Here is a 14557-nt window from a genome sequence, read left to right as displayed (position 1 = left end):
TGCCACAGGCCACCCTCTCAAACTCAGGAACCCCACACAGCCTTCCTGAAGACACTGGAGGGTATAAATGTATCTCCAAACACCATTATATTGGGTGACTTCAACTACCCGAATATAGACTGGGAACATTACTCAAGCCCCAACTTTCTAGCCCAAAGGTTCCTGGAGTTCATAAATTCAAATGCCATGGAACAATTAGTCACCGTTCCCACAAGAGGAGAAAATATACTAGATCTCATCATCACAAACATGGGGACAAAATGCTCCACACTGGAAGTATATCCCTCATTGGTGAGATCAGATCACAAACTTATCTCACTGGAAATCCACATCCCGCCCCCACCCCAAACAAAAAAGACCACAGTGAAGAACTTCTCTAAAGCAAACTTCACACTACTCAAGACTGGTGTGGTATCCTTCAAGGCCCCCGAGCCAGTGGAAACCACAACCCAAGCTGCAGAAGCCCTTATAAATGCCTTCTACGAACACCTCCAGGACTGCATGGATCAGGCAATCCCTAATAAAACCAAGACTCTTTCCACCAAAGGCAAAACGTCCAGTCTGGTGGACCCCAGCCATAAATAAACTTTACAATAAGAGGAGAAAGCTGTTACATGATAGAGCAAAATCCATAAAAGAGAAGACACCCTTGATCATTATTAGTAAAAAAATACGAGCACTCATAAAATCATCCAAGGCCAACTTTGAGAGAAAAATTGCAATAGATTCATAGGTTCATAGGTTTATACTAGGCTATCTGCCCTAAGGCATTTATAAGCCTAGCCCAAATTTTTGTGGCTTACGCCACCCCTTATATGAAAAAATACTGTGCCCATTAGTTTGTTGTGCCTCTGTCCAGCAGTGACACAGAGATGATTCAGTAAACCCACGATCTCCCATCCACAGGTCTAGATTTCTCTTGAACAGAGTCAGCGAGGTGCTCTGCCTCACATGGACCGGGATTCTATTCCACAGCATAGGGAGTCTCTGAGTGATAAATCTATCCCTCCAGCACATCCTATTTATATTCATGCTAAGGTTTAAGTCGCTTGCTCTAGTGGTTTTGGTGGATTTGGATTTTTGAGGTGGAGCATGTCCATTAATTCGGGTTGGACATGGCCTTGTATGTCAGGCACATGTCACCTCTGAGCAGACGGTATGCGACTGAATAGAGCTGGAGTTTCTTCAATCTGGCAGCATATGACAGATTTTGGAGTCCTTTATCCTTTTGGTGAGGAACTTTTGGGGTCTCTCCAATTGCTGCAGATGTCGGGTGAGATACATCCCGAATGGGGCATTGTACTCGATCATTGGTCTGATAAGTGAAGAGTACAGGGGAACAATGACCTCACTAGATCTGGATGTGAATCCCTTCATGATCAGGTGGGCAATGTAGAAGGTCTTTCTAACCACTTTAGCAACGTGAGTGTCAAAAGAAAGGCCACTGTCAACCTGGGTCCCCAGGTCCCTGATAACCTCTTCTGTGCTTAGTGGATTGCCACCTATATGGTAGCTTGGGGTTACCTTGTTTTTCCCGAAGGTATGACTATACATTTTTGGCATTTAACTTCAGGCCATGGCTCTGGCACCAGCTATCTGTTTCGTGAGTCCTTCTGAAGGATATCCGTGTCCGATGCACTTTCCACTATGGCCCAGTTTGCAGTCGTCTGCAAACTTTGTCAGCAAAGTCCTCCCATGTTGGCCTGTACTTCTGAGAAGTAGATGCCAAACAATAGGGGCCAAGGACCGAGCCCTGTGGGACACCACTTGTGACCGGCTTGGAGTCTGACATAGCGCCAGCAACTCTAACCCTGTGGGTTCTGTCCTTAAGCCAGTTTGCAACCCATCTTGTGACATATGGGTTTACATTTAAGCTGGTAAGTTTTCTACAATACCCGAGTGGGGTATTGTGTCAAAGCTTTGCAAGGTCAAGGTAGGCTGTATGGACTGCCTTTCCTCATCAATGGCCTTGGTGACTGTTTGAAGAAGTCGACCAAGTTCAAAAGGCATGATCTTCCCTTGACAAAGCCAAGCTGGGTCGGGTCCAATGTCTGCAAGTCCCCTATATCTTTGCTTATGAGCTCCATTATGATCCTCTCCATAGCTTTGCAGACTAGACTTGTTAAGCTTATGGGGCGTAATTACCAGGGTCTGTAGAGGCGCCTTTGTGGAGTGGGACCACAGTTGCCGTCGCCACTCCTTGGGCACGTATCCTGTGGTAAGGCTGAGATTAAACAGCTGCCTTATGTGCGGGTTTAATTCCTCATTTAGCTCGTGTAGCACACAGCTGTGACACCATCCTTTCCCATTGATGCTGTGTTTTTAGCTTTAGAGAGCAGCTTTCACCTGCGCATTTGAGATGTCCGGGAGGCTACACTCGGCTGGGATAGTTATCTCTCCTTTAGGGGAGGGGTGAAGTTTGCACTGAACCTGTCTGCCAGTATGTTGACAATGTCTGTGGGTTCAGTGATTTTTGTATCATTTTGGACTAATTCTGAGCATATCTGGGAGTTTCCACCCAGGTTCCTAACATAGCTGAAAAAGGCTTTATGATTGTCCTTTGAATCCATGGCAATTTTTCTCTCAAAATTGGCCTTAGTTGATTTTATGAGTGCTCGTATTTTTTTACTAATAATGATCAGGGGTGACTTCCCTTTTATGGATTTTGTTCTATCATGTAATGTCAAAAGACAATCATAAGGCCTTCTTCAGCTATGTTAGAAACCTGGGTGGAAACTCCCAGATATGTGCAGAATTAGTCCAAAATGATTCAAAAATCACTGAACCCACAGACATTGCCAACATACTGGCAGACAGGTTCAGTGCAAACTTCACCCCCCTCTCCCCCCCAAAAGGAGAGATAACTATCCCAGTGGAGTGTAGCCTCCCAGACATCTCAAATGCGCAGGTGAAAGTTGCTCTCTCTAAAGCTAAAAACACAGCAACAATGGGACCGGATGGTGTCCCCGGCTGTGTGCTACACGAACTCAACGAGGAACTAAACCCGCATATTTTTCGCCTGAACCTTCTTGTGTTCTGAATGTCCTTCTCAAACATATTGGAAATATACAGTATATTTCAGAGCATTTGTTATAACTGTATTTGCTATAACTGATTTAAGTATTTTTTTCTGGCTTTTTGAATATTTACTGCTTAGCGACTGCATCTTAGCCTGTTTATACAGCTCTGCATTCTAACTGTTTTTGTGTTGATTAACTGTTTTGCACTCTTAAAAAGTTATTTGTTGCTTAATTTTACCTGTAGGCTAACACACTCAAGTGTGCTAGCCGCTTAAAAGCATTTATAGCATTTACTGTCTGTTTTTTTCCTTGTCTCTGTAAAAAAACAAAAAAAAAAAAAAAATCTCTTGTTTTCCCACCTTACTGAACTAGAGTAGTCCAGTTTCAGAGTTGCTGATCCCTGGGCTTTGTTTTTAGTTCCTGTTACTGATCCATTGCCTTATTAGGAAGGAGGGAAGTTTCTTTGCTTACCAGTGGGAGTGGGAAGCACTGAGCAGCCTTTTTGTCCGATTTGGTGAAGTTTCAGCCAGAAACTAGTAGTCCATTGGTCGTTTTGGGCCAATTCCTAGCTCCTTTCAGCCCCCTGCTATAAAACACGCTAAACATACGTTTTCCAGCTTGTACCAACTCAGCACAGATCCTCATGGTGGCCTGCAGAGTGATCCAAGCAGCAGAGAGCTGAAAGAGTGACTTTCTACCAGATATAAGTATTTTTTGTGGCTTTCCCACTGTTAAGCTAGCGACTGCATTTCGCCTGTTTTACTGCTACTTTAAGTGATTTCTGCATTTTACACTGTTTATTGCACTTTAAGTTACTAATTGTTGCAAATTGTTTCTGTAGGCTACACACTAAAGTGTGCTAGCCGATTTACAGCATTTATAGCATTTACTGTCTGTTTTTTTCCTTATCTCTGTAATAAAACAAAAAAATCTTGTTTTCCCGCCTTACTGAACTAGAGTAGTCCAGTTTCAGAGTTGCTGATCCCTGGGCTTTGTTTTTAGTTCCTGTTACTGATCCATTGCCTTATTAGGAAGGAGGGAAGTTTCTTTGCTTACCAGTGGGAGTGGGAAGCACTGAGCGCCTTTTGTCCGATTTGGTGAAGTTTCAGCCAGAAACTAGTAGTCCATTGGTCGTTTTGGGCCAATTCCTAGCTCCCTTCAGCCCCTGCTATAAAACACGCTAAACGCAGCGTTAGCGCAGAGTTACCACTGTTGCACACAAGTGCAGCGGCGGTTAAACAAGGTTAAACTATTGGCCATCTAAATTCCACTCTTCAAATTTTCCCTTAGAACTACCTTCCTCGAGCTGTACTGCTGATCTAACCAGCATATCCTATAACTGAAAAGTTCATCTCTACTTGATTCCCAAGTAGACTATTCTCTATCTGTAAAGCCTAGCACTTACTCCTACAGTACTTGCACCTTGATAAAGCACTCTTATTATAGATAGTACCCCACCAGCCTAAAACCCACTTCCCCGGAGTCCTTTGAAAGTCTCTTTATCTACTACTTCTAGTATGTCGAGGGATCAGTTGCTAGTGTCCTCTCCAGCTCAACTGGTGAACCTGGGAATATTGAGGCAATGTTACAATTGCCTCATGTACACTGAACAATTCTCTCCTTCTCCCACAAAACACAAATACATGCGAGAGATGCAACTATACGGCCAAACTGGAGGCTGAGCTCTCTCAACATAGGACTGGCAAGACCAGACAGGAGGAGAAGGTAACCACACACAATACATACCCAGTCACACATGGTACCATCACAACTTCAAATCATACACATACTCACACAAAGACATACTCGGAGGCTCTGATCAAAAATTTACCAAAACAGCAGAGGCCACCAAAGCATACACCCAAACAACTACCACCTCACGACCCAACACATGCAACACATAGACCACACAGTCAGAGTGTCAAACAGTCACAGCCCTTAAGGCCAAACAAAATGCCAGACACACTTGTCATTGGTGATTCCATAGTCAGACACACTGGCGTCCCGCTCACCAGACTGAGTAAGGTGAAGGTCACAGTAAGCTGCCTGTCGGGCGCTAGAATCCGCCACATAACGCAAGCAGTCAGGTCTCTCAACAGCAGGTACAAGTACGACTCAGTCATTGTCCACGCTGGTGTCAACGACCTGAGACATACCTCCTTGGACTACATGAAAAGGGACATCGAGGAGCTCTCTGATTATGTAGCCCAGGCAGGTATGACCCTGACCTTGAGCAGTATCCTACCTTCACCTAGAATGATGCCACAATACAGTGATAAGATGATCAGCTTTAATAATTGGCTTAAATTCTGGTGTCATTCAAAGGGATCCAATGTCTGTCTGCCTGGGATGACATGCTGGACAAGCCACGCTGCTTCAAGGGACGGCTTGCACCTGTCACCCTGGGCTTCCGGATATTGGCAAAGGCTCTTGCCACCCCATAGTGCCTTTTTAGGCAAGGCTCAAATTCTAAACCTACCACCCTAGAACACCAAAAAGGAAAAAAACTAAGGGTAATGCTGCTCAATGCCAGAAGTCTCAATCTCAAGATGCACGCTCTCGAGGCCCTTCTCAATATGGAGAACATCGATGTCCGTGCTGTGACAGAAACCTGGTTCAAGGCTCCTGAGAGCACCCCAGCACTAACAGGTTTCACCTCATATCATGCGTTCCGGCCCCAAAATCCGGACAACACCAAGAAAGGAGGGGGGGTGTCCATATTCATAAAGGACACCCACACCTCAAGGTTGGTGGCAACGCACGATGCATCGGAGACCATCCAGGTGCAATTAACCATAGGCAAGACTTCTCTGCAATTTGTAGCATGTTACAGGCCACCCTCTCAAACTCAGGAACCTCACATGGCCTTCCTGAAAACATTGGAGGGGATAAATGTATCTCCAAACACCATCATACTAGGTGAATTCAACTACCCTAATATAGACTGGGAACACTACTCAAGCCCGAACACTCTAACCCAAAGATTCCTGGAGTTCATAAACTCAAATGCCATGGAACAACTAGTCACCATCCCCACAAGAGGAGAAAACATACTTGATCTCATCATCACGAACATGGGATCAAAATGTTCAACACGGAAGTATACCCCTCACTGGTGAGATCAGATCATAAACTAATCTCGCTGGAGGTCCTCATCCCGCCCCACCTGAAACAAAAAGACCACAGTGAAAAACTTCTCAAAAGCCGATTTCACACTTCTAAAACTAGTGTGGTCTCCTTTAAGGCCCCTGAGCCAGTGGTAAACATTACTCAAACCGCTGATTCATTTACAAATGCCTTCTACCAGCACCTACAGGACTGCATGGATCAGGCAATCCCAAACAAATCTAAGACTCTCTGTACCAAAGGCAAGCGTCCAGTCTGGTGGACCCCAGCCATAAACAAGCTCTACAACAAAGGAGGAAGCTACTACAAGATAGAGCAAAATCCTTGAAAGGTAAGACACCTTTGATCATTATAAGTAAAAACTAAGAGCTCTCATAAAATCATCCAAGGCAAATTTTGAGAGAAAAATCGCCAAGGACTCTAAAGACAATCATAAGGCCTTCTTTAGCTATGTTAGAAACCTAGGAGGAAACTCCCAGATATGCTCAGAATTAGTTCAAAATGATGTGAAAATTAATGAACCTACACACATTGCCAACATACTGGCTGACAGGTTCAGTGCAAACTCCCCCCCTCCCCCACCAAAGGAGAGATATCTATTCCAGAGGATTGTAGCCCCCCAAACATCTCCAACGCCCAGGTGAGAACTGCCCTCACTAAGGCAAAAAACACAGCATCTATGGGACCGGATGGTGTCCCCGGCTGTGTGCTTCATGAACTCAACGAGGAATTAAACCCACAGTTAGGACAGCTGTTTAATCTTAGCCTCACCTCAGGATCGTACCCAAGGAGTGGCGCACGGCGACTGTGGTCCCACTTCATAAGGGCGGTGCCTCCACAGACCCTGGAAATTACCGCCCCATTAGCTTGACAAGCCTTGGTCTGCAAAGCCATGAAGAGGATCATAATGGAACTCATAAATAAAGACATAGGGAACTTGCAGACTTTGGATCCAACCCAGTTTGGCTTTGTCAGAGGCAGATCCTGCCTCTTAAACTTGGTTGACTTTTTCGAGACAGTCACCAAGGCCATTGATGAGGGAAAGGCAGTCCATACAGCCTACCTCGACCTGGCAAAGGCCTTCGACACAATACCCCACTCAGGTATCATCGAAAAACTCATCAGCTTGAATGTAAACCCATACATCACAAGATGGGTTGCAAACTGGCTAAGTGACAGAACCCACAGGGTCAGAGTTGCTGGATCCATGTCAGACTCAAAGCCTGTCACAAGTGGTGTCCCACAGGGCTCAGTCCTGGGTCCACTCTTGTTTGGCATCTACTTTTCTGAAGTACAAGCAAACACAGGAGGGTTATGGCTGACAAAGTTTGCAGATGACTGCAAACTGGGCGCCATAGTCGAAAACACATCTGACACAAATATCCTCCAGAAGGGCCTCACAGAAACAGATAACTGGTGCCAGAGCCATGGCCTGAAGTTAAACGCCAAAAAATGCATAGTCATACCCTTCAGGAAAAACAAGGTTACCCTAGCTACCATATAGGTGGCAATCCACTGAGCACAGAAAAAGTCATCAGGGATCTGGGGACCCAGGTTGACAGTAGCCTTTCGTTTGACACTCATGTTGCTAAAGTAGTTAGGAAAACCTTCTATATCACCCACCTGATCATGAAGGGATTCACATCTAGATCAAGGGAGGTCATCGTCCCCCTGTACTCATCACTCATTAGACCTATGATTGAGTACAATGCCCGCTTCGGAATGTATCTGACCAGACACCTGCTGCAGCTTGAAAGGCCCCAAAAGTTCCTCACCAAAAGGATAAAGGGTCTCAAAAATATGTCTTATGCTGCCCGACTGAAAGAACTCCAGCTCTATTCAGTCTCATACCGCTTGCTCAGAGGTGACCTGTGCCTGACATATAAGGCCATGTCAAACCCAGATTTGATGAATATGCTTCACCTCAAAAAATCTAGATCCCTCAGAACCACAAGGGCAGGAGACTTAAACCTTGACACGGTTATAAATAGAACGTGCTGGAGGGACAGATTCATCACCCAGAGACTCCCTATGCTGTGGAACAAAATCCCGGTACATGTGAGGCAGACCACCTCGCTGGCCTTGTTCAAGAGGAATCTTGACCAATGGATGGGAGATCGCAGATATACCCCAGGGATTACTTCAGTGTCACTGCTTGACAGAGGCATAGAAAAATGATAGGCATAGTTTTTATTCAAACTAAAGGGGTGGCGAAAGCCACATAACTATGGGCTAGGCTTATAAATGCCCTTGGGCAGATAGCCTAGTATGAACCTATGAACCTATGAACCTATATAAGGCAGCTGTTTAATCTTAGCCTTACCACAGGATACGTGCCCAAGGAGTGGCGTACGGCAACTGTGGTCCCACTCCACAAAGGCGGTACCTCTACGGACCCTGGTAATTACCGCCCCATAAGCTTAATAAGCCTGGTCTGCAAAGCTATGGAGAGGATCATAATGGAACTCATAAACAAAGACATAGGGGACTTGCAGACATTGGACCCGACCCAGTTTGGCTTTGTCAAGGGCAGATCATGCCTTTTGAACTTGGTCGACTTCTTTGAAACAGTCACCAAGGCCATTGATGAGGGAAAGGCAGTCCATACAGCCTACCTTGACCTTGCAAAAGCTTTCGACACAATACCCCACTCGGGTATTATAGAGAAACTTACCAGCTTAAATGTAAACCCATATGTCACAAGATGGGTTGCAAACTGGCTAAGGACAGAACCCACAGGGTTAGAGTTGCTGGCGCCATGTCAGACTCCAAGCCGGTCACAAGTGGTGTCCCACAGGGCTCAGTCCTTGGCCCCTGTTGTTCGGCATCTACTTCTCAGAAGTACAGGCAAACATAGGAGGACTATGGCTGGCAAAGTTTGCAGGTCACTGCAAACTGGGCCATAGTGGAAAGTACATCGGACACAGATATCCTTCAGAGGGGTCTCATGGAAACTGATAACTGGTGCCAGAGCCATGGCCTGAAGTTAAATGCCAAAAAATGTATAGTCATACCCTTGGGAAAACAAGGTAACCCCAAGCTACCATATAGGTGGCAATCCATTAAGCACAGAAGAGGTTATCAGGGACCTGGGGACCCAGGTTGACAGTGGCCTTTCTTTTGACACTCACATTGCTAAAGTGGTTAGAAAGACCTTCTACATTGCCCACCTGATCATGAAGGGATTCGCATCCAGATCAAGTGAGGTCATTGTTCCCCTGTACTCTTCACTTATCAGACCAATGATCGAGTACAATGCCCCATTCAGGATGTATCTCACCCGACACCTGCAGCAATTGGAGAGACCCCAAAAGTTCCTCACCAAAAGGATAAAGGGACTCCAAAATCTGTCATATGCTGCCAGACTGAAGAAACTCCAGCTCTATTCAGTCGCATGCCGCCTGCTCAGAGGTGACCTGTGCCTGACATACAAGGCCATGTCCAACCCGGAATTAATGGACATGCTCCACCTCAAAAAATCCAAATCTACCAGATCCACTAGAGCAAGTGACTTAAACCTTAGCACGGATATAAATAGGACATGCTGGAGGGATAGATTTGTCACCCAGAGACTCCCTATGCTGTGGAATAAAATCCCGGTCCATGTGAGGCAGAGCACCTCGCTGGCTCTGTTCAAGAGAAATCTTGACCGGTGGATGGGAGATCGTAGGTTTACCCCGGGAATCATCTCTGTGTCACTGCTGGACAGAGGCACAACAAACTAATGGGCACAGTATTTTTTAACATAAGGGGTGGCGTAAGACACAAAACTTTGGGCTAGGCTTATAAATGCCTTAGGGCAGATAGCCTAGTATAAACCTATGAACCTATGGACCTAAGACCCTAACCCAGAGAAGATTATCTATTGACTCTGCCTTTGGTGAATTGTAAAAAGGGGAAGAATCTAAGTATGAAATGGACAGAAAAAGTAGTTGATATTATCCCACATTCATGGATAAAGGAAAGCTTACAGATGTGTAAGATAACACCCTACATTGATCAATTACATTATAGTGACCATGAAACAGTGGCAAACCACCATGCTGCTAACCCATGATAAAGGATGAATTATTACCCAGAGATAAAAATTTAAAGGGGATATTACAGGGTGACTCTTTATCACTATGGTGCTTTTGTCTTGCCCTTAACCCATTAAGCTGTCTACTTAACAGATTAGGTTATGATTACAATTTGGCTCCCAGACAACAACTAAGTGTAAAGACATCTCATCTTCTTTTTGTGTTTGATTTAAGACAGTATAGTTCATCAGATGAGGATCTGAAAGCACAAATGGAAGTGGTAAAAACTTTCTCAGATGATATAAGAATGTAATTTGGTCTTGATAATTATGCAAAAGCAACATTTAAAGCAGGAAATCTGCAGCACCAAGAAAATGTCAGTCTGGGATAGGAATGTGATGTAAAGGAACTTAAGCAGGAGGCAGTGCATAAATATTTAGGAATTGATAAAGGATCGATAATCAAACAAGAACAAATACAAACAAAACTCATTTAAGGAATATTTTAGAAGACAAAAATTATAAACCAATTTGGTTACCCTGTTCTAACTTACAGTTTTGAGATGATTCATTCATCCCAAAAGTTATTGGATCATTTGGACAGGAATACAAGTAAAATGATATATAAAACTCAGTTTATACTAGGATTATATATTCCTCATTCTGAAGGAGATATGGGTCTTCTCAAAATTGATTATATGTATACATCTACAATTGTAGGACTGCATACTTATTTGCTGACCACATCAGATCCAAATATAAAAAGTTTTGAAACATGCAGAGAACAAATCCAAGATGACTTCTCTGGTTAGTTTAACAGAAGAGTATTGATGTCAAGTGGGAATGGAAACCAAACCAGAAGTAGACAAAAGTCAGGCAGCAAATGAATGTGACAAAAAACTAAAGAAAGAATATCAGGAGAAGGTGAAGGATCAGATGAGAAAGCAAGAAATGTGGAAAAGGCATACACAGGTTCACAGGTTCATAGGTGTGTACTAGGCTAATGGCTCTGGAGCCTTTACAAGCCTAGACTATAGGATTACCCTGGCATCGTGCCACCCGACATATATTTGGAAGTACAGAAAAGTCCTGGAATAACCCCATGTTGATCAGGACCTTCTGCAGGAATGGTTAAAGAAAGGTGACTTTAAACCAAGTGATGAAAGTTAATATTGTTGGCACAGGACAGTGGACTACATACACGTTGGTTTACAAAGTTCATTGAACATGTGGGAGAAACAGACAAATGCAGGCTTTGTAAACCAGATTTGGAAACAGTCACACATCTTGTTGCTGGTTGTGGTATACTAATGGCAGAAGGACTGTACACTGAAAAGCATAATAAAGTAGCAAGACTGTTGCACTGGGGATTGTGCAAACATTGCAATATTGAGGTAGCTGAGAAGCATTGGAAACATGAACCACAAAGCATCATAGAGAATGATAAAGTTTATATCACATGGAATTACCCATTACCAACAGTTCAAAAAATAGAGGAAAGAACCGAAGATATAGTAGTCCATGAAAAGAAGAATAAAAAAGTAGCATTGATCAGTGAAATTGCTACACCCAGTGACTGCAGTGTCTTATGTACAGAGAGATACAAAGTAATAAAATAGCAGGGCTTGCAGACAGTTCCAATAGTAGTAGGAGCAATGATTTTTATAAAAAAGACTTTATAGTCTTATGTAGATATGCTATTGATACATGTAACTCCATATGAATTGCAAAAGGAGTCAGTTCTGAAAACATTGCGAGTGCTGTGAAGAGCACTTCTGGCTAACACCAAAGACTGAAACAATACTAATTTCATGAACTTTAATCATACTTTGATTTAGGAATGGGGTCCATTCTCCAAAAGACTGGGGAAATGTAACCGCTACTAGGAATTTATACTAGGCTCCTCAATGGTCCCCTGGACTGCAAGCCTAGAAACTGCTTCTGAACTATGAATTTTACTTGCTTCTGGGTTGAATAGTTTTGGGATTTTATAACTAAGATTGAGTTGTGAAAGTACTTTTGCCACCATTTTAGCAGTTGGCACCTTAGAAGAAAGGTTAGGATTTATAAGAAGTCCATAATATTTGTGTTCTGAGTCTTGAGTCATAGTATCTTGTGAGTCCTTAAGGCAGATGAGTGTGAAATCTTGCAGTTTTTGTGCTGTACCAAACAATGCAGTTGTTGATTTTATAAGGCTGATCTTCTGCATAGCTAATGACATTACACAACACACATGCTGTGTATTAACTGGATATTTTACAGATTCCTGTTTTTTTTCTTTATGAGTTGATACTTTCAAAAATATAGTTATCTGAAGTACTCATCTTCAACTTGTAAGAGAATCAAAATGGGCAAACATAGCAGTGAACACTACATGACAAATGGCAAATAGAAAAATAATCTTGAAAAAGAAATGTGGCACACGTTTCAGATTCGTTTGCACTTATCAGAGAAAAAAGTGGAAGAGAAAGGTTATTCTGTTTTCCACTATTGTCTCCTGCCTGTAAAAAACAAAGTTTCTCTTTAAAGTCATAGTTCAAAATGTATGAAAATGTATATCTGATGATACAGTGAAAAAAGAATGAGATTAATGCAAGAAATCCCTAGTATTTGATATGTGTTGGTAGGGCTACGTGTAACATGGTCAGAGAGAAACAATACACAGAACGCGTGATGATCAGGCAGTCTTGGTATTTGAATAAAAGCTATAGAACTACTTGCCCATTAAAATTAATCTAATCACAAGTCTTCCACTTTCACTAATATCATACCTCATTCTTCCTCACAGAGCGCTATTCATGCTGGTATTGGATTAGGAATCTTCGTTGGAGTTGTGATTCTTATCATAGTCTTACTCTTGGTCGGATACTACTACTACAGGAATAACAAAGGACTCTTTCACTTCCGTTACTTTAAGGTAAGGCATAGATGTAGAACAGCAAAGTAGATTTAAAGGTGAGCTGTGTCTACTGCAGCTTTCCAATCGATGTTTGCATTAAGAAGTGGTACCAACACCAGAAATAAATCTGGTTACCTTCTTAAAGGAGTTTTTTGTGCAAAACAGATATCAAAAATGAACAAATGTGCCTACCTACTTGATGTAGGAGCTTAGATAGCCTTCTAGACAGATTTTCATAAATATGCTATGTGTGAGTATTTACACTGCTTGCTGGTGCCGTTGGCAGTGCTGAAATATCCGTTATGTTGTATATGTGCTGTAGTATTCCGGGCATGTTTTAATAATTTCACTTTGTGAATTCTGATTGGATGATACATACAGTCCTTGGAATGTATTATGGGTGCATACCTGTTGAAAGTGTAAAGACTGCAATTGAAGTCCCCAGAACTGAGAAACATAAAGTGAAAAAAGAGGAGGGGTTTATACAAAATTCAAGATTGCAGTATCTTGGAGTAATCCTTTTCCTGCAAATTCCAGCAGTCTTGGAGTTATTATATGTAAATAGCAAAGATGCAGGGATACAGTCCGAATGGCGGGGAGTGCAGGAGTTGAAGCCAAACCCTGAAAAAATACTTTAGATTTGAAAAAGTAAGTTTTGCACTTTGCTGTTTTTTCTGGTTTGAAAGTCATCTCATTTTTTGAAGTACCGGGACTTAAGCTATTGGGTCAGACATTTCTGATAGAAAGCCATTTTCAATAGTCTCATGGATGAGAACAGTACTGTTCAACAGTGCAAGTAGTCAGTTTTGTGACAGAGTTTGTAAAGTCAACTATACCTATAGGGCTACTGGGACTTCCATAGCAAGTAGGTTAACTATTTTTTCTACTTTTTTTTTTACTTTGTTTTAGCCAAAAGAACTATTTTAGATGTGACATATATTCTTTTTGTTTGTCTCTCTCCCCCCACTAGTCATAAATCAAAGGTCTTGGTTTGTAAAGCAGTTTAGGTTCTAAACCTATCAGAATTGTCATAATCTTTCATGAGAACTTTTCTCATGTTACTGTTTCAGTGCACTTCAGATCTGCAAGCAGGCTTCAGTTGTTTCTTTTTTTTAATCAGATAATCTAGCAGGTGTGGTGCAACTGCACTTTACTACCAAAAATGAAACACAGACTAATGTTACTTTTTGTAAGAGAAAAAGTTACCATTTTCAAATATTATTTCTCTGTCTTCCATTAAAGCTATTCGTTATGGCTAGAATTCATTGACAACGTGACACTTACACAGTCATGGCAAATGACAAGTTCAGTTGCCATGCAGGCAGTTCTTTGACAATGCCCACATGCCTGCATAGCTGTGAGCCACCTCACAGGACAGCTCCTCAATTATTAGCAATACAAAGCTTGCAGTGTTTATCTATGAATTCTAGCCATTATGTCACAAAAATAAGTTATTCATGTATAATAACTTGATGCAAGAGGATTATGATTTAT

The 14557-nt window shown here is 42.6% G+C and overlaps 2 protein-coding genes across 2 annotated transcripts in view; one reads left to right on the top strand and one right to left on the bottom strand.

Moving 5' to 3' along the window:
- Positions 1–14557, bottom strand: part of NT5DC3 (5'-nucleotidase domain containing 3) — a 968426-nt gene that overhangs the window by 44362 nt on the left and 909507 nt on the right. The window lies entirely within an intron of this gene.
- STAB2 (stabilin 2) overlaps positions 1–14557 on the top strand; it is a 922612-nt gene that overhangs the window by 862194 nt on the left and 45861 nt on the right. The window contains exon 67 of the mRNA XM_044087850.1: positions 12953–13081. Within this exon, the coding sequence (XP_043943785.1) occupies positions 12953–13081 (129 nt within the window). The remainder of the gene's footprint in view (positions 1–12952; positions 13082–14557) is intronic.

This window comes from Protopterus annectens, chromosome 11.part0 (genome assembly GCF_019279795.1).
Source record: "Protopterus annectens isolate FY-2018-M chromosome 11.part0, PAN1.0, whole genome shotgun sequence".
Classification (NCBI taxonomy): domain Eukaryota; kingdom Metazoa; phylum Chordata; order Ceratodontiformes; family Protopteridae; genus Protopterus; species Protopterus annectens.
Note: the sequence above shows the minus strand (reverse complement) of the source record. Positions and strands in the feature narration are given on the sequence as shown.